This window comes from Epargyreus clarus, unplaced genomic scaffold (assembly GCF_041222505.1).
Source record: "Epargyreus clarus isolate Ecla_fem2 unplaced genomic scaffold, WU_Ecla_fem_2.2 ptg000014l, whole genome shotgun sequence".
In the NCBI taxonomy this organism is placed as follows: domain Eukaryota; kingdom Metazoa; phylum Arthropoda; class Insecta; order Lepidoptera; family Hesperiidae; genus Epargyreus; species Epargyreus clarus.
In genome coordinates this window covers 2,454,003-2,472,390 of record NW_027332222.1, presented here as the reverse complement: position 1 = coordinate 2,472,390, position 18,388 = coordinate 2,454,003, and the positions used below count along the sequence as shown (strand labels likewise).

At 36.5% G+C, this 18,388-nt stretch overlaps 4 protein-coding genes across 5 annotated transcripts; all 4 read right to left on the bottom strand.

Annotated features, from left to right (window-relative positions):
- Tub4 (beta-tubulin) lies at positions 1–1,744 on the bottom strand. Its single transcript, XM_073079448.1, has 2 exons — positions 1,539–1,744; positions 1–1,402 (listed from the first exon to the last, which is right to left on the bottom strand). The coding sequence occupies exons 1-2, from the start codon at positions 1,593–1,595 to the stop codon at positions 128–130; spliced, it is 1,332 nt and encodes a 443-aa protein (XP_072935549.1). The 5' UTR covers positions 1,596–1,744; the 3' UTR covers positions 1–127.
- Positions 1,745–2,419: 675 nt separating this feature from the next.
- LOC140747172 (tubulin beta chain-like) lies at positions 2,420–3,765 on the bottom strand. The gene has a single exon (XM_073079449.1). The coding sequence runs from the start codon at positions 3,607–3,609 to the stop codon at positions 2,476–2,478; it is 1,134 nt and encodes a 377-aa protein (XP_072935550.1). The 5' UTR covers positions 3,610–3,765; the 3' UTR covers positions 2,420–2,475.
- Positions 3,766–5,500: 1,735 nt separating this feature from the next.
- Positions 5,501–14,374, bottom strand: Alg9 (alpha-1,2-mannosyltransferase Alg9). The gene is made up of 9 exons (XM_073079447.1): positions 14,174–14,374; positions 13,607–13,773; positions 12,967–13,153; positions 12,261–12,460; positions 11,535–11,812; positions 10,308–10,465; positions 9,581–9,765; positions 7,723–7,938; positions 5,501–7,149 (listed from the first exon to the last, which is right to left on the bottom strand). Exons 1-9 carry the CDS (start codon positions 14,242–14,244, stop codon positions 6,857–6,859), a joined length of 1,755 nt encoding a protein of 584 aa, XP_072935548.1. The 5' UTR covers positions 14,245–14,374; the 3' UTR covers positions 5,501–6,856.
- A 636-nt stretch (positions 14,375–15,010) lies between these two features.
- LOC140747168 (pre-rRNA-processing protein TSR2 homolog) lies at positions 15,011–18,353 on the bottom strand. 2 transcript variants are annotated; one of them, XM_073079445.1, is made up of 4 exons: positions 18,112–18,353; positions 17,582–17,717; positions 17,177–17,322; positions 15,011–16,852 (listed from the first exon to the last, which is right to left on the bottom strand). In XM_073079445.1, exons 1-4 carry the CDS (start codon positions 18,214–18,216, stop codon positions 16,682–16,684), a joined length of 558 nt encoding a protein of 185 aa, XP_072935546.1. In that variant the 5' UTR covers positions 18,217–18,353; the 3' UTR covers positions 15,011–16,681. The 2 variants fall into 2 exon arrangements, with proteins under 2 accessions (XP_072935546.1, XP_072935547.1); XM_073079446.1 differs by having other exon boundaries at positions 17,186–17,322; positions 18,112–18,352.
- Positions 18,354–18,388: the final 35 nt, after the last annotated feature.

The window sequence follows — 18,388 nt, the reverse complement described above, 5'->3', positions numbered from 1 at the left end:
TACTTCTATTTGTTATTTATTGACGAAAAGGTATCAACAAATATAATAACATCAAAATCTGTTACGCCTAACACTAAACGAATGACAAACACGTAATTGGACATCACAAAACACTGGGACAATACACTCACTCTTCCTCTACTTCTTCGTCAAACTCCCCTTCGTCGTCAGCCGTGGCGTCTTGGTACTGCTGGTATTCTGACACCAAGTCGTTCATATTACTCTCGGCTTCGGTAAACTCCATCTCATCCATTCCCTCACCAGTATACCAGTGAAGGAACGCCTTCCTCCTAAACATAGCCGTGAACTGCTCAGATATCCGTTTAAACAACTCCTGGATCGCCGTCGTGTTCCCAATAAAGGTAGCAGACATCTTCAATCCACGGGGCGGAATATCGCACACAGCCGTTTTTACGTTATTCGGGATCCACTCGACGAAATAAGTGCTATTTTTGTTTTGAATATTTAGCATCTGCTCGTCCACTTCCTTCATGGACATGCGGCCGCGGAACACTGCGGCGACGGTGAGGTAGCGGCCGTGTCGTGGATCACACGCTGCCATCATGTTCTTCGCGTCAAACATCTGCTGGGTTAGTTCAGGCACAGAGAGTGCCCGGTACTGTTGACTGCCTCTAGAAGTCAGGGGCGCAAAACCAGGCATGAAGAAATGCAATCGCGGGAAGGGCACCATATTCACCGCTAGCTTACGTAGATCTGCATTCAACTGCCCTGGAAATCTTAGGCATGTCGTGACACCGGACATGGTCGCAGACACCAAGTGGTTCAGATCTCCATATGTCGGTGTTGTCAATTTCAAAGTACGGAAGCAAATGTCATATAACGCCTCATTGTCTATGCAATACGTTTCATCCGTGTTTTCTACTAGCTGATGAACTGACAGCGTAGCGTTATAAGGCTCCACAACCGTATCGGATACCTTCGGACTGGGCACCACTGAAAATGTGTTCATTATCCTATCGGGATATTCTTCTCGGATCTTAGATATCAGTAGAGTTCCCATACCAGATCCAGTGCCACCGCCTAAGGAATGCGTCAGCTGGAATCCCTGGAGACAGTCGCAGCCCTCCGCTTCCTTTCTCACGACATCTAGGACAGAATCTACTAGTTCCGCGCCCTCCGTATAATGGCCTTTTGCCCAGTTGTTGCCAGCGCCAGATTGTCCGAAGACAAAGTTGTCGGGCCGGAATATCTGTCCAAATGGTCCTGACCGCACGGAGTCCATGGTGCCGGGCTCCAGGTCCACGAGGACAGCTCGAGGCACGTACTTGCCTCCTGTCGCTTCATTGTAGTAGACGTTGATGCGGTCTAACTGTAGATCGGAATCACCCTGGTAGGCGCCCGTGGGGTCGATGCCGTGCTCATCGGAGATCACCTCCCAGAACTAAAACAAGTATAAACATCTGAGTACGTATCTAAGTGGTGTGTATAGGGTTTGTTTTCTTACAAAACGCTATTTTTACGACAAAGGATGATGGAGACTATTTTTCTTTTGCAGAAATAAGAACTCCTAATTTTACCTTCGCTCCGATCTGGTTTCCACATTGCCCGGCTTGGATATGGACGATTTCCCTCATTTTAGTTATTCACAAATAATTTTGAGCCTAAAATATAGATAGTTAGAATTTCACTTCGATAAAATAATCATAAAAAATATTGTAAAAAAAAATACGAGTAAAATTACGACATGTGTTCACAACGAAATTTTCCTAAAGAATAATGACACTACATTCTATTTTCGCCCGCTGAAGAAAATTTCATTCATAATTCAAATTTGACTTGGTTTTCTTTTTTATTTTATTTGCCAGTCGGTGGAATAAATTATTTTATTTAATTTTTAGTTACTTATTGAAATATTGCATAATATAAATATTTTAATATGTACTAAACTATACGAGTACACCCGAGTTAAAACACTTTATTATTCTCGTAAATTATACATAGGAAACGATGTACGTAATCGCCCTCTTTGGTAATCGCCATCTGGCATAAGACTTCAAAGCCCACTCCACATTCTCGCGAGAATCTCGCGAGGACGCGAAAAAAACCCGGTTCGTATCGGATCCACGTTTTCGTTTCTCGTGCTTTCCTCGCGTTCTCGCGAGAATGTGGAGCGGGCTTCGATCACTAGTTCCTATTAGTGATCGAAGGGAGCGGGCTTAAAAATTGCATCTGTGTAACGTGTGTAGGTACAATTACTAGATAATTCTAAAATAATCGATTTAAAGTAAATTGCCTACGAGTATGTGCCTTATGTTGTATGTACAAATACGAGTAGAATCTAAATTATGTAGATGGCTTGCTATCCACGCATCCGTGTCACGATTGTGGATTTAATGAGCATATTCTTTTGCACTGCAAACTCAGTCGCTCGCCATACGGTAGTAACTTACATCTCAAAAAGATAATATACGAATAATTTATTCAATAAATAATTAACATAAACAGACACAAAATCTACTCATCACTCTCATCATTTCCAGCAGCTTCCTCCTCTTCTTCAAACTCCTGGTCATCAATCGTTGCATCTTGGTACTGCTGGTACTCCGATATTAAATCGTGCATATTATTGTCCGCTTCAGTGAAGTCTGTTTCGTCCATTCCCTCCCCAGTGTACCAATGCAGGAAAGCTTTCCTTCTAAACATAGATGCGAATTGCTCAGAAATCCTCTTAAATAACTCTTGAATCGCTGTTGAGTTACCAATGAAAGTAGCGGACATTTTGAGGCCCCGAGGCGGTATGTCGCACACAGCAGTTTTGACGTTATTAGGAATCCATTCCACAAAGTAGTCCTTGTTCTTTGTTTGAATATTGAACATCTGCTCATCAACTTCCTTCATCGACATGCGCCCGCGGAATACTGCAGCGACCGTCAAGTACCGACCATGCCGTGGATCGCACGCTGCCATCATGTTCTTCGCATCGAACATTTGCTGTGTGAGCTCGGGTACTGTCAAAGCTCGATACTGTTGACAACCTCTAGACGTCAGAGGCGCGAAACCAGGCATGAAGAAGTGGAGGCGTGGGAACGGCACCATATTTACCGCTAGCTTACGAAGATCAGCATTCAACTGCCCTGGAAAGCGTAAGCAAGTTGTGACTCCCGACATCGTTGCAGATACCAAGTGATTTAGATCCCCATAAGTTGGCATTGCCAACCTTAAAGTTCTGAAGCATATATCGTACAAGGCCTCATTATCGATGCAGAATGATTGATCAGAGTTCTCTATAAGTTGGTTCACTGACAGCGTAGCATTGTAAGGTTCTACGACTGTGTCCGATACTTTAGGACTTGGCACTACTGAAAATGTAAGAAGGATTCTATCTGGGTATTCTTCGCGTAGATTTGATAGCAACAATGTTCCAAGTCCAGATCCTGTGCCCCCTCCAGTAGAATGGACAAGTTGGAAGCCTTGGAGACAATCACAACCCTCAGCTTCTTTTCTGACAACATCCAAAACGGATTCGAGGAGATCAGCACCTTCTGTAAAGTGTCCTTTAGCCCAGTTGTTCCCTGCACCTGTGGCTCCGTACACGATGTTGTCAGGACGAAAGATTCTGCCAAATGGACCAGCTCGTATGGAATCCATTGTGCCGGGTTCAAGATCAACTAATACAGCGCGTGGAACGAATTTTGATCCCGGGCCTTCGTTGTAGTAAACATTAATGCGCTCAAGTTGGAGATCGGAGTCTCCTACGTAACAACCTTGAGGGTCGATGCCATGCTCATCAGATATCACTTCCCAGAACTGAAAATAGAATAATAATTAAAAAAAGTTATCTTAGATGACCTTAGTTATAAAACTAGTCTCCCTCTCAACCAAGTTGGGAGAGCAAGATAGTATCCAATTAAATAATTATAGCTTTCACCATCATATATTATTAAACAGTTCTTTTATTTGATAGAGAGATAGAGAAATGCATAGAGAATACACAGACATCTAACCTTTAAATAGAACATCAGTTTGACCTTAAGTTAAACCATACTGAGTTATTAGGAAAGAAATCTGTCTTTTTATGAAGGGCTTAGGGTCACATTATACATAGGTCTTGAAAACTGACCACAGGAACTTTTACCATACCTTTACAGATAGAACTTACCTTCGACCCAATCTGATTACCACACCTCCCAACTTGAACGTGAACTATTTCCCTCATTGTAAATCGACAGAGAATTTACAAAATACAAATAAATAATTAAAAATCTTAAGAAATAAAGGTAAAAACAATTAAAAGACTATCTTATTACATTTAGCTATAACTACCTATCCTACATTAACATCGAAATAGTTGAAGCCATCTTGATGCAATTTTAGATGGTTATGTATTCTTATTTCAAAGGTCAGCGTATTTTGTTATCTTATATATAAAATTCTCGTGTCACAATGTTAGTTACCGTACTCCTCCAAAACGGCTTTATTTTCACCAAATTTTATATGTATATTCAGTAGGACTGAGAATCGGCTACTATTTTTCATACCCGTAAGTGATAAGGGTTGTTCACCCTTAACATTTTTTTATTTATATGGCAACACAACGTTTGCCGGGTCAGCTAGTAATATTATAGTAGCAAACGAGCATGCAGTTTATGTGATGGTTAGTGTCTACTGCAGTTCATGGATATCTGTAATCAACCTGAGATGAGATTAGATTACTGAATTTTGGGCACAAATGCGTTGCTACCCTTGAGGACTAAGCTGGAATGATTTCAATAAACAGATAAATCCCCTACCACACGCTTGAAAGCGATACAGCAACGCTTAATACTGTTATTAGACAGAAATAGGTGTCTGACAAATAATTCAACCACCTTCAATATGTATGTGTATCATCCGTATGTTCTTTCTCAGTTTTAGATTTAGAGATAATAGTAAGGTATACATAATTAATAAATTAAATGGGTAAGTGTAATATTAATCGGAAATAACTAGTCTAGGGTCACTTGCATAAGGCCATGATCGTCGATCATCCATGCCATATTAGACCGGCAACTGTTTTATTTCTAACTCACATTCTTCGCGCTTGTACAGAGGAATAAAAAGATAAAGCTGTTGAAAATAATGGAAATATTAATAAATAAACATCAAGTTTAACAAATAATTTATTTATTAAAACTCTTAACTAAGTTACAATAATATACAAAAATGCTTGCAAACTGCATCTTCCTTCTTTGGTGATTGGAAGCATTTATTGCTATAAACGCACAAACATATTATGTAAAAAATTGATACGTATAGTGAATTGATATCATTAATACTTAGGCAGTACAAATCTAATAAATAGTGACATTCAATGAAGAGTGCGTTAATATTTAAAATTAACTTTATTATAATTTACATTGAACTTAAATAAATAGTGATTCTTATAAAATGCACATGTCTGTATTATTCATCTATTGACGGACAAAATAAAATATCAGATATCGATACCTAAATATTTTATTTATTTATTTTGATAATAAATGGCGTTGAACAAAATCAAAATAAAAAAAAAAAAAACATTTTCACAAAAAGTGGAGTTGGCTGATTTGCGAATTAAGGTATCGATATATCTTTTGTGTTTATATATTCAGACACCTGACGTTTATTAAATAAACTAGTGTTATGTTGTATTTACTTTAGCCACTTCCATTTTAATGTAATGACAAGTGATAAATATGGTAACCTTTCGAAACAACTCAACAGCAATAGCTATCTACTGTCTTAACACAGCAATGACTTTGTAATGGTAATAACTTTATGAAAACTTCCAGTTTAAATTTCTTATTAGTATCAAAAAAACCTTTTATAATATGCAGTTTTAGGCATGTATACAAAAGTATTAAAAGTAAAAAAGACGGAAATGACTATATTACTCGTACATCATTTACAAAGTTTCGTCAAAACTTTCGTTGCAAAAAGACTATTTTATAATTATTATTGCATATAATTGTACTTTGTTAAAACACTAAAGTGAATAACACGAGTGTAAATACAAACTTACGAATCTATGGTGACGCTATGTATAATCTTAATTTATACAATTATACATTCGTATAAAGTATGTATATTTAAGTACTATTTACAACCATTGCGTTGTGATTATTTGTCTATTCATAAAAGGCAGTTTTAAGGTGCAATTACAAAGTTGAATTACTGATTATAATTATATTAGTATAAATTTAATCATTAAAATAAATATAATAAATAATAAATTAATTAAACAGGGAATTTTAACGTTCCATTGTAGCGTCCGTAATAATCGATCTATCGATTGTTTTGCCTACCAAAGATCGACATTTGACGATAAGTATAACTCGACTTCCAAATCAAGATGACTTGAAGTATTTACCGTTTTTGTTAAATTCCATTTATCTTTTCCCTTATTCGTGTCGAAAAAATATATATTTGAATAATAATTTATTGTACACAGAAAAAACTGTATTAACGGCTTTGTTCCTCAATAAACTTGACATAAATAATATAATAATAGTAAATTCGGTAACAAAGTTTCTCATAATAAAATCATAGCCAGTAAAACATTTTTATTTGAAACTTATTATTATAGTATAGTATTAAGTTTATATGGAGCCTTTATTGATATTTGCTCCATTTCTCTGACTAATTACAAATGGTACATCGTTGTAGCACTAACCATTTTGTAGCAACAAATTGGACGTTTTGGAGTGCAGCCCTGAAGTATGGACAGCCCTGAACTGATGGCAGTTGTTACGTCAATCCTTAACATATATTTTCCTTTCCTTGTACTAAAATGACTAAATCCGTGTATTAAGTATTAACTTACCTACGTTGCCGACTAGCTTAGTCTTCATACATATGTAACGTTGCACTGTGGAACCTACGCATTTAAAAGTTTGTTCTTAAGAAGGTATAAATTCGCGTACACAACTGGTTTCTTCGACACGAACGGTACATAAAACGCTCTGAGCATCGTCTCCGATTTCTTCGCGTCGAGTATTGGTACTGAGGCGATTGTTTCCCATTTTTTAGTGTTCTTGTGGTAGTGTGGTTCTAGGTCAGTGGGCTCGCCTACGTCGGAGTCGACGAGGTAGTGGCATTGGGACGGTTTGAGGTAAGTGCGGCTGTCACCTTTGTTCCGTCCGTTGAAGTAGGGGTGTACGGCGCGGGTATCTGCAATTTAATAAGATTTTCATTATGCGTGTGCTAGTGGTTGGATATTAAGTACAGCATCAAGGTTACATACTACACTTCGAGGTCAAAAAAAATACTACTGGTTGTAATCTGTCAGTTTCGGATTTCCAATACATTGAGATAATTCGACACTTATGTTTTTTAAACAGGGCGTAGTTATATTTTGCCTAAAACGGGAAGTTTTTTTGACAGTGGAACCAAAGCTCTCAAAGGGATAAATAATTTTTTAAAGACTTTTATTATGCTTGTGGACTGGCTGAATTAGGCGGGTGCTTAGCTATTTATAGTTGTAAATCTGTGGAATCGTTAAAAGTAGATCAGTTCTCTAATGTAATTGGCGTAGTTAGTATATTTTTAATTTAATTGTGATATATATTTAAAAGAAGTTGTATAAAATAAATTGTTCTTGTTTAAAGAGAGTTTGTTGTGATCTCATGGTAAGGTCAGGTCTTAGGTACATACAAAATTACTTCGGTTTCTCGCACTAAACAATGTTAAATGGACAATGAAATCAATTATAACAGTAGTATGGTGTAATAAATATAAACTTACCATTCTCCTCATCATACGGCGCCGGCATCTGTCCTTTAAACTCGCTCTGTATAAATCTTATCCTATATGCATCGGTCACGTGGAAGCTGGACGGCGATCTGTACCAGTCTTTGCCATAACACACATAGCTGATACCATCGCTCCTCTCAGGCAAGTGGGTAAGGATGGTCATCGTCCCGTGGTAGTTGTTGTACAGTTGGACTATACGGGCCACACCTGTGGCGAAAGGTTTTGTTAGGGATCCGGCTTGTAGGACCATTTTTGGGTATGTAGGAAAACAAAAATCGTTATTAGAAAAAGTTGGACAGAAAAGACAGTTAAAATAGAAGTTAAGGTTTAAATCTCATGCTTGAATTGTATTATGACGGTTCTTTAATTAATTAAAGACTTAAGGGAACACACGACGTGCTTAATATACAGGGTGAATTTTTAAAACGGGCCTTCAGGGCCAAATCCGAAACTATAAGGATCAGCGAAAAATGCTGAAAGGAGTTACGAGGCCGATTTTGATAAAAACTAAAACTGCATCATTACTTTTTTTAAATATTTTTTCCTTAGCCGGGAATCGAGCGAGTTCATTTTGAAAAAAAAATGACACCTCTATATTATTCCACTATCTGATAGTGTTGCTTATAAGGATCAAATTCTGGGAAGTAATGTTATGTGACAAATTAAAGGAAAAGGAAAATTTTGAAGAAAATACGTATTTTTCCATACATTGGCATACTAATCCTTAAGGATTATACATAACAAATGATTTATGTATAATTCTTTAGAAACAGACATAAGTCATACCATTGAAGAATTTGTTGGTTAATCAACTAATTATTCGATGTTATGACTAATGACTATGACATACGGCTTAGTATGAGAAAGTAATAGTTTGGCAAATAAGTTACCGCCGTTTTTAGGATTGATTTTTTAATGAAAATAGATAACTAATTAAATAGTAAATTCTTATTGTTTGTTGATTACAACTTCGTTTCAACGTTAAATATGATTTTCTATATCTCTTTTTTTAGTAATCACTCGGATTTGACTCTAAAAAGTAATTCTCGCTAATTGTCAACTTTACATCTGTATTAAACGATACTCCGCCCATAGCAAGTAAATCTATTTTAATGGTCCTAAAAGTAACCTTAGCTAAGTCGGACATAAAAATATAAATTATTGGAAAACAAAACGTCCATTTCGAATGATTAGAAACATTGAGCCAAAAAAAATGTTAATACACGAAATGTTTAAATTGATGAATGGCGGGAACTTAACTGCCAAATTATTATGAAAAAATATGTATTTTCTTAAAATTGAGGCTTTTCTTTTAGTTTGTCATTTATCATTACTTCCCAGATTTTGATCCTTATAAGCAACACTATCAGATAGTGGAATAATATAGAGGGTGCATTTTTTTTCAAAATGAACTCGTTCGATTCCCGGCTAGGTAAAAAGTTATTTTAAAAAAGTAATGATGCAGTTTTAGTTTTTATCAAAATCGGCCTCGTAACTCCTTTCAGCATTTTTCGCTAATCCTTATAGTTTCCGATTTGGCCCTGAAGGCCCGTTTTAAAAATTCACCCTGTATACTTTGGAATATGTATTTATACAGCGATACTTGTGGAAAGAATGTTAAAAATGGTAGTTATTGAATATATGTATGAGTTACTCGTATATCATTTATTAAATTAAGACTGATTTTTAAGCTGTCAAAGATAAGACTACCTATTGTATTTCAAGTTGTTCACCTTTATATATGTTTTATACTATGTTGTATAACACTATGTCGTATACCAATATATTCGCACATAAATTGCTATTTCGTGACTATTTATAATTATGTCGTAAAATCGAACCAACTCACTCAAAAGCCCAGCGACAATCACGAAGAAGACGAACATATCGCCCGTTTGTGTAAGGTAGTGCCTGTATCGTTTTTCCCTCGCAAGCTTGAACATCTCGTTAAATATGGCATACCATATCTTCAGCGCGCAGTCGACTGATATGGCGCCGGCCACCAAGATCATACTGTACACTGGGTAGAGGAACCTGTCGATAAACGTTCAAATCTAATCAAACCAGTCAGTCTTTATTTGCAAATAAGGTTATACAATAGGTGTTCAATTAATACAATGATCTCTTATTTTGTTAAAAAGCCCGCAAATATAAAATTATGGTTAGTATTACAATTATTAATTATATTTATGTCAATTATTTTATACAATATATTTTGGACAAAATTTTTAACAATGTCATTTTTTTTATAATATAGGAGTAGCAGACGAGCAGATGGTATGTGGCTACTGCCGCCCATGGACATCTGTATCATCCCCAGATACGATTAGATATTCCTATCTGAGGTCGGCCGCAGACGCGCCGCTACCCCTGAGGACTAAGCTGGAACACCTGGGAAAAATAAGTCTTCCTTACCACACCCTTCAAACCAGAACACAGTAGCGCTTAACACTACTGTTATGAGGCAGAAGTAGGTGTGGCGGTGGTGCCGTTGGAGTCGAACCACGGAGGGTTCTACCACCTTCAGCTTCAGCTTCAGAGCGGCCTAGAAGTTTGGCGGGACTATGAGCACTGACCTCTCCTCCTTGTGCGGCTGCAGCAGCAGCACGAGCAGCCACAGCGGCAGCGGCAGCAGGTCGAGCGCGGCGGGCGCGCAGAAGGCCGCGCGCGCCGTCGAGCGCGGGGCCAGCGCGCCGCACGCCGCGTACAGCGCCGGGCACACCGCCGCTAGCACCTGCGGGTATCACACTTTAACACCGGCTACAGACTCACGAGAACGCCCGAGAACACCCGAAAAGCATGAATGTGACGACCCGCGTGGCGGAGCGGTACCACCACGTACCACCATACCGGTCTGACGAGCAGAGGGTCCCGGGTTCGATCCCCGACCAGACAGACGACTAAATGATGAATTTAGATTTCTGGGTCTGGGTGTTTGTGTATTTGTCTATATGTGTGTCCATGGCACCCACGACACAGGGAATCCTAGTGTGGGGCTGTGAGTGTAGAAAGCGGTTTTTTTTCTTGCCTTCTCGTTCTCGCGCTCGCCAGTTCTCCGATCGGTGTCGGTATTTTTTGCCCGCTTCAAAGGGTTTCTCGGGCGAGAAAAGAGCACGTATTACATTCTTCTTCGGTCTCAGTGCGACCATGACATTGTATGTTATTGTATGTAGAGTCGCTAAACTGTCGACTGTTCTGAATAACGGTCGAAAATACGAATAAGAAGGTCGCGTGAGTGTAGATGCCTTCTCGAGTCTCGCGCATTTTCTCGGCAAGATTTCTCGCGTGAGTCTGTAGCCGACTTTAAGGCCTGGCCACACAGAACACGTATTCTATTGCGCCGCGCTAGGGCGTTAGCGCTAGAAGCAAATCCTGACGCCGCACCGCTGATTTGTATTGTACTGAGTTAGTAGTAAGCGGTCACACAGAGCGAGTACGCGTAGGTAGTCACTGTCGGCCAAACATGTGCTACACTTCACCAACATAGAGAAATGTAACAGATGACCTACCAATCTATTTGACTATAAATTGTCATTGCCAGGTAAATAATATTCTGTTCTGGCTGTAACCTCGATTATCAGTAATAATTTGTAATCAGTCAATCAATCAATTAGAATTTTACAAGATGTGGTGAGAAGAAAATTGAAGTGCCTCTTAATAAAAGCCTCCTCAAAACATTCACTAACGTCGAAAGCATTGAAAAATATGATTACAATGGTGCCCCAGTGGTAATTCCAAAATTTTAATTCCATCTAAGACTATTTAAACCAAAAATAATATTGAACAACAAAATCCACACTCACCCAAACAATATTGAAGTTTAAGAACAAATTCACGAAGTAGTACGTCCAGGGTTCCACTCCATACAAACTGGGTCCATGTTCTGTAAATACATTGTACTTGACTATGTTCAGTGGCGCTATCACCAAGCGACCGTAGTGCCATGAGTCCACCGCAACCATTGGCAGCATGATGGCAATGAGACTGATGGCTGACCATTTGATAAACTCCCAAAATTCCCTCTTGAGGATGAGCATGTCTATTGCTATGGGGAGTCCGATCATTGCGGTGAAAGGCCAACCTGGAAACGAAAAGAGTACTGAATTGTATGAAAATTATATTATAAGTGTAATTGTCAAGTTGAAATTTAAAATTATTTTGCAATGATCATCATCAGGATCAAGAATATGATGGTTTGTAAGTACCTACATGGTTTGAATTTTGGGCCTTGCCCTGATACAAAGCCCTAAATCTGCTTAAGTGAATTGGAAAACATAGTATAGAAACCATATAATACATAGGTGCTTGAAGATTATAGGATGCTTAAATAAGTTACTTTTCATGTCAATCTTTTGAAAAAATGACTCATTACAATCAAGGTATGACATAGGTACATTATAGACCTACAAACTAACTCTAGCTAGATATTTTCAAATTGTATCATATAACTTTTACCTTAAACGAATACTAAACATTAAAACCTTTAGACAAATCAATACTTAAAAGATAGTTTCATCATGAACACTCACTAAACAGCGCACTAACAGCGATCAGCACGACAGCGAGCGGGTACCGGCGCTTCCACCAGCAGGCGATAGCGGCGGTGCATAACGCAGCGCTCCACGACGACGGCAGCATCGCGGACGCACTGGCGAAGCAGCCCGCCGCCGGGAGCGCGAAACACAACCACACGCGACCCACGTGCACGCCGAACTCTTGGCACACGGCTCTGGGGATAGAGATATTTTATGTTTAGTTGTATATATATTTTATAAAATATGAGTCTGTAATTTCAGAACAGTGCCCAGCCCTGCATTTGCAGAATAAGTCTATGATTTTGCGAAAAGAGCCTGGACATTAAAAAATTATTGTGATTCCTTGTTGAATTTAACGTTTTAAAAAAACAGTAATGTAGAATATGCAAACTTAGTAGGTACATCTACAGAATATTGGCTGAGGTTATAACATAGCTATAAGTCCATAACATCTATGTAAGAGTTGTTACAGTAGTTTCAAAAAATTTAAGAACTGCTTTGTTTTGATTTGAAGGTAATAAAGTGAAAAATTAACAGAATGTCTTCTAAATTAGGTCTCAGGAATAAAAACTGCTCTAGAGCCAAACTTATATATGACCCGAATCCTATTTAAGTTCAAGTACAGATCTACATGTGCCACTAGCAATCAGGTGAACTATGAAATCATTTGATGCTTCAAGTTATCTAAAAATAAACTCACTTATAAAACATCAGCTCAGCACAAGCAGTCAACACGGCCAGCAGAGCGCGCATAGTGTAGAAAACAGACACCGGTGGCATCACAAATGACATAATCTTGGCTGGGATCGCAAACACCCATAAGGAGGCGTACGATCGCAATGCATACACAGGACTGTACTCCCATGTTTGGAAACCACTGCCGTACACTGGAATAAGACAAAAAAGTGGCAAGCTACAATAACCTAGTAGTACAAACCAAGAGATAACCGAATAGTTACTAGTGTTTAGAGATGTTGCAATAAAAAAATTGTTAATTAGTTACTGCTTTGACATTTTTCATTTTGACCCAATTGTACAGGTTAGTGTGAAATATTATAGAATGACTTAGGTTTGGCTTAACAAGGTAATTATGAAAGTTATGAAAGTCTAAATGAGGATTTAATTTAGAAATTCATTTTTGTTTCTTTTTGCCGGATAAACTTAAGCCATTAAGAATTTAATTCACATAACAATTTTGGTAGAAAAATGTTTTAGAAAGTATTGGTTTTTCTACCACAGAATTAAGAAATGGGCCATTTATACTTTTTTTTATATTAAGTAGGCAGTCTCAAAAGTAATATCAGTTATATTTTGTAATTAAATATGCTTTCCATACTTACACAAATAATGCAATGGCTCCCAATAGTTATAAGTTTCATCACAGTCCTCTATGTGGTTCCAGTAAGCAGACAGCAGACGAGCTGACAGAAGTAGCCCCAAAGCCACTGCACCCCCAGGATATGATATATTGCGTAGGTCTGATGGTGCACTAGTTACTATATATTCTCTGAAATAAATATACTCATAACATAATGTTTATCGATTTGCAATATATAAATAAACTCCAACTGGTTTCATATAGCTCTTTTAAAGCCCTTTATAGAGTATCAGTCTCTCTCTCCATTACTAACCTGGGTGGGGCGTATTCCACACTACAAATTGCGGGAGGGCTTACATATTACATTAATATTAATAAGTATAATACCGATTATAACAGTACTTTTACACGCTTTTTATCTATTTAAATGCATTTTATTTGTTATCAAGACCTAGACAATTCATGTTCAGTAAAGATCAGAAGATGCAAATTTAGTAAAATAAGCCCTAAGAAATAGAAATGATAAAACAACATGAACTAAAGTTCTCTAAATAACATAATTACTAAAATCAAACCAAGCTGTACGTACCCTTTGCTGGTTTTCCGTTTGTTTACAGCCCTTTTACCTTGCATAGTCCTTTGCCGTACTGTTAGCGGCATTTTTCTGTGGATTATATTCAATTCCTATAATGACCTGGTGATGTCTTATATTATTTTAATTATTTTTTAAATTAAACCCCTTCATGTAAATACCGCTATGACATTTTAGCTACCCAGTGGCTGACACTGCTGACAGTATTGACACGCTGACAGTGTTGTCAGGTCAGATTTGTAATATTACAGTGCACTGATGAAAATATTACAGTAGATCGGCAAGAAAATATAGCGAATCATAAAGTCAAATACAGTGGTTTTAGTCAAATACACTATACAATTTTAATACATTATACAGTAAATGCAGTAAAATAAAGTAAAGTTACAGTAAATCCACTGTAGTTGCAGTGCATCTGGCAACACTGCGCTGACAGCTACGGTATTGCAAATTGCAAAAGATTCTACATAGACAGCCTATATAACTTAATTGGAGTTTATAAAATTGTTTTAAACAGCAAGTAAAGTAGTACATGTACAGGTTACTAGTATCTTGGAATAGAACAAACAAAAGCAAAAGTATAACTTACTAATAATAATTGATTGGGCTAATAACTGACACCGTAAATATTTACGTGCAAAACAGAATTTCGATATTAAGGCGTGGGATAGTGGTAATGGGGGACATTGGGGGGATATTTTGTAAACTGGCTATAAGGTTCAAGAAGCTTAATTTGTCTTCCAAAGCACGGAAACGCGTGTAAAATTTAATCAATACCGATCTCATCCATTCAACTCCCAATCGGATCAAGACTTTAAAAATAAAACAATACAATAACATACTGCACATTTATTATAAATAAATAAAAATAGAATATCACTTCACAATTACTTTAATCTTACTGAAATTCCCTTTAAGGCTTAGATTCTTGTGACAAATTTAGCGGTAATTTCGTTACAGATTTTACATCATCGTCATTGTTAGAAATAAATTGTGGTGTGGTTTTACACATATTATATTATAACAATATAATCACACAAGCACCCGGACATAGAATTCAAAATTCATCATTTAAGTATGTATCACGGCGGAGATCGGATACAAAATCTTCTGCGTGTCCGGTACAATGACAGCTCTGAAATGCATTAATAAACGGTTTTGCAATTGCAAAATTGTCATATCATAATATTCACGTGAAAACCTTTCGCGACCACAATATTGCCAACAATACAATTTTTAATACATACAAACCCAGTTAGCGTAAACTTCGTTAAGATACAATAATATGGTTGAAATATGATCCATGTAATTAAATTGCCAAAAATCTAAATAATTGGCAGGAAATTACCACGAAATTTGTCCATAGCCCAACAAAAATAATTGCCTACAAGACGAGTAGGACTTTACACGTATTGTGTACATGACATGATAAACTTCTACAAAACATAACTTCAGTGGGAATGTCACTTAGCTAACATTAATGACATAGAAAACTGCTTTGCAAGCAAGAATAACTATCAATTGCATAACATAGCCTAATATCTAATTGTTTAATTTCAATGTGTCAAGTGACTACGTTTATTTATTATTTATGCACACACAATATAGATCTATTTTTTAACATTAAAAAGTATTTCGAAAAAGATGAACAGAATTTAATGAACTATTTAATTTATCTACAATATTTATACCTATTTTCTATTACCTCTGTGACTACATAACGATCACATTCTAGGTGAGATATTATTATGAGCACTTAAATCTACAATAAATGCTCTCACTAGTAATACCTATTATTTTCTTTCTATAAATGCAAAAAAGTAGCTGACTACAAGAAAATTTGATAATGTTTAAATCTTTATACATTGACATAAGTAGGTACATAATTTTCAAGAATGAGTTAGCCACACAAAATGTTATTAAGTATAGTAACTTGAATATTAGGTACATTGTATCGAATACCATGAAAAAAGAAGGGAATTGTATGTCTAATTAATAGTCAACAATGTGTTTGTACCATAAATATCCCCAAAACCATCCTAAATCGATATGTAACTCGGATATATGTCATTAATTCTTTATGGTAAAATACCAACATAATAAATTGATTGGTCCAGGTCAAAGATAGACATAGAAATGAAATAGCCTATTAACACAATACTTTTCAGTATCTGATCCGTCAAATAGATACAATGGAAAGTCATGCCTAAAAGTGTTAATAAAATGGTGTCCTTTTTACGATTATAGTACGCTGAGTTCACAACTATTTCACATTAAAAATCAACCTTTATTATGAGGCTATACAGTTCATTTATCGTAGGTTGTTTTAATAGTACGTAAAAACATAATTTGAAATTATATCTCAAACAGATCTGAACGAAAGATACCTATGACATGCACAATCCAATTTACAATTTCAATACATAATTTGAAACAAAGATTTTGTTAGTTCTTCTTGCCTGCTCTACAAAGTGTACTACTTAGTGCAAAGTTTCTTAAATTCATCTATTTCCTCCTGCGTGTTCGTACTACAGTCCATCCAGGGTCGGAATCCTCATCCATAGGTTCAGGGTTTTGGTTTGATGACGATGCACCTGCACCATTCATGAATTCATTCTGAGGCTCGTCTTCGTCACCACTGCTGCTTGTGGTGTCATCATCAGGGTTGCCATGACACTGTAATACACATACAAATTTGTTCAGTCATGTATTTGTTTTTTGTAGACTTGTAGAAGTTTACCGATGTTTATTTTGCATACTTGTATAGTAACATGGTGCATAAACCATGAATCCAAATAAAAGTGTAAAAAAAATAATAAAGAAAAGTTCTTCAAAAGTGACAGTTGCAAAACTGAGTAGTAAAATTAAAATTTTACTTCAGACCCGTGTGCAATATGGATTGATATATGAAGTTACAATGTAATGTAGTGGTAGATTAACAATTATTTTTTAATAAATGATATTAAAAAAAAAAAGAAAACTAAAGGATGATTTACTTACTACACTCACCTGTGGTGGCACAGAATCATGTATGGGTTCACTGAGCCACTTCTGACATTTGGGCATCGCTTCTATTCGCGCACGTAATTCATCATGGTGTCCGTCTTTCAGAAGACCAAGATAGAGGACTAGTAGAGATGCTACTTCTGCAAATCAGAACAGTACTAAATTATTTACTATTATGTTACCTCATCCTACTTATTATTAGCTGAATTTGTAAATGAATACAAAATTAAATTATAAATATTAATAAAATTTAAACGAAAAAGACTTTTAATCTTTGCATACAATTAATTTTTATCTGGTACATAGATATTATATTATAGAAAAAGTTCTTCATTGTTTATCAATGATGAACAAAATGGTGAGTAACCATTACAAATTTATAAGTGTACATGTTATCACCTTTTGGGGAATTGTCATGGCATACTGTCTCAAACTCCTCATCCATGAGATCTTCAAGTAGTTCAGTGAGATCCTCCACATCTATAATATTTTCAACACAGTATCTTGCTACATATACGGACATCAGTTGTGCTGTCTAAAACAAAGGGTAAAAAGAATATTAATATGCAATACTTTAATCCAGCAGTTACTAATAATCAATCAAAATTTTTTTTTAAGAAAGCAAGGATGCCACGTTCTAATTCAAGTATTCTGTTTACTGGTCTTTTGTTTTAAAACTACCATTATTATGGAGAAATAGGCGAGGCAGTGGTGCCTATGCAGTCAAACCAAATAGGGTTCAACCACATTGAATCCTTCAACAATATGAAAACGAGTATATACAATTATATACGATATTATATACGAGTACATAAATATACAATTTTGATATCACCTATCCATTTTAGTGAATGTGCGAATTAATAAGAAAGCATCACGATATTTCATAAAATTGATGATTTAATTATTAGGGTCTATAATTTGTCTACCTTTTCGCCACCCGGAGCCCCCATTCCATGTTCCACAGCCAGCTGCAGGGCAGTCCAGTTGTTCAGCACCAAATCTACGATGGGCTTGAAATCGTCGTACAACATTTTTAATGTATCCCACCCGAATAACAAGTCACTTAAAGAACATCTTATTTATTTTAATAATTGTAATTGCCAGAATAACATAACCTAAAACACGTTATTTCTTTATTGACTAATGACTTGACATTTGACATTTACTTTTCGAGTTTCGACCCGAAAAAATAGACAGAGTATA

What these genes read in the sequence shown, in the direction of transcription:
- LOC140747172 (XM_073079449.1), bottom strand. Translation starts at nt 3,609, where the DNA reads ATGGATTCCATACGAGCTGGTCCATTTGGCAGAATCTTTCGTCCTGAC.
- LOC140747168 (XM_073079445.1), bottom strand. Translation starts at nt 18,216, where the DNA reads ATGTTGTACGACGATTTCAAGCCCATCGTAGATTTGGTGCTGAACAAC. An exon ending in GGGCTCCGGGTGGCGAAAAG is followed by an intron (nt 17,718 to 18,111) that starts GTAGACAAATTA and finishes CCTTTGTTTTAG; the next exon opens with ACAGCACAACTGATGTCCGT. An exon ending in TGCCACCACAGGTGAGTGTA is followed by an intron (nt 16,853 to 17,176) that starts GTAAGTAAATCA and finishes TGTGTATTACAG; the next exon opens with TGTCATGGCAACCCTGATGA.
- Tub4 (XM_073079448.1), bottom strand. Translation starts at nt 1,595, where the DNA reads ATGAGGGAAATCGTCCATATCCAAGCCGGGCAATGTGGAAACCAGATC. An exon ending in GAAACCAGATCGGAGCGAAG is followed by an intron (nt 1,403 to 1,538) that starts GTAAAATTAGGA and finishes TACTTGTTTTAG; the next exon opens with TTCTGGGAGGTGATCTCCGA.
- Alg9 (XM_073079447.1), bottom strand. Translation starts at nt 14,244, where the DNA reads ATGCCGCTAACAGTACGGCAAAGGACTATGCAAGGTAAAAGGGCTGTA. An exon ending in AAACGGAAAACCAGCAAAGG is followed by an intron (nt 13,774 to 14,173) that starts GTACGTACAGCT and finishes TATTTATTTCAG; the next exon opens with AGAATATATAGTAACTAGTG. An exon ending in GCTGAGCTGATGTTTTATAA is followed by an intron (nt 12,461 to 12,966) that starts GTGAGTTTATTT and finishes CTCTATCCCCAG; the next exon opens with AGCCGTGTGCCAAGAGTTCG.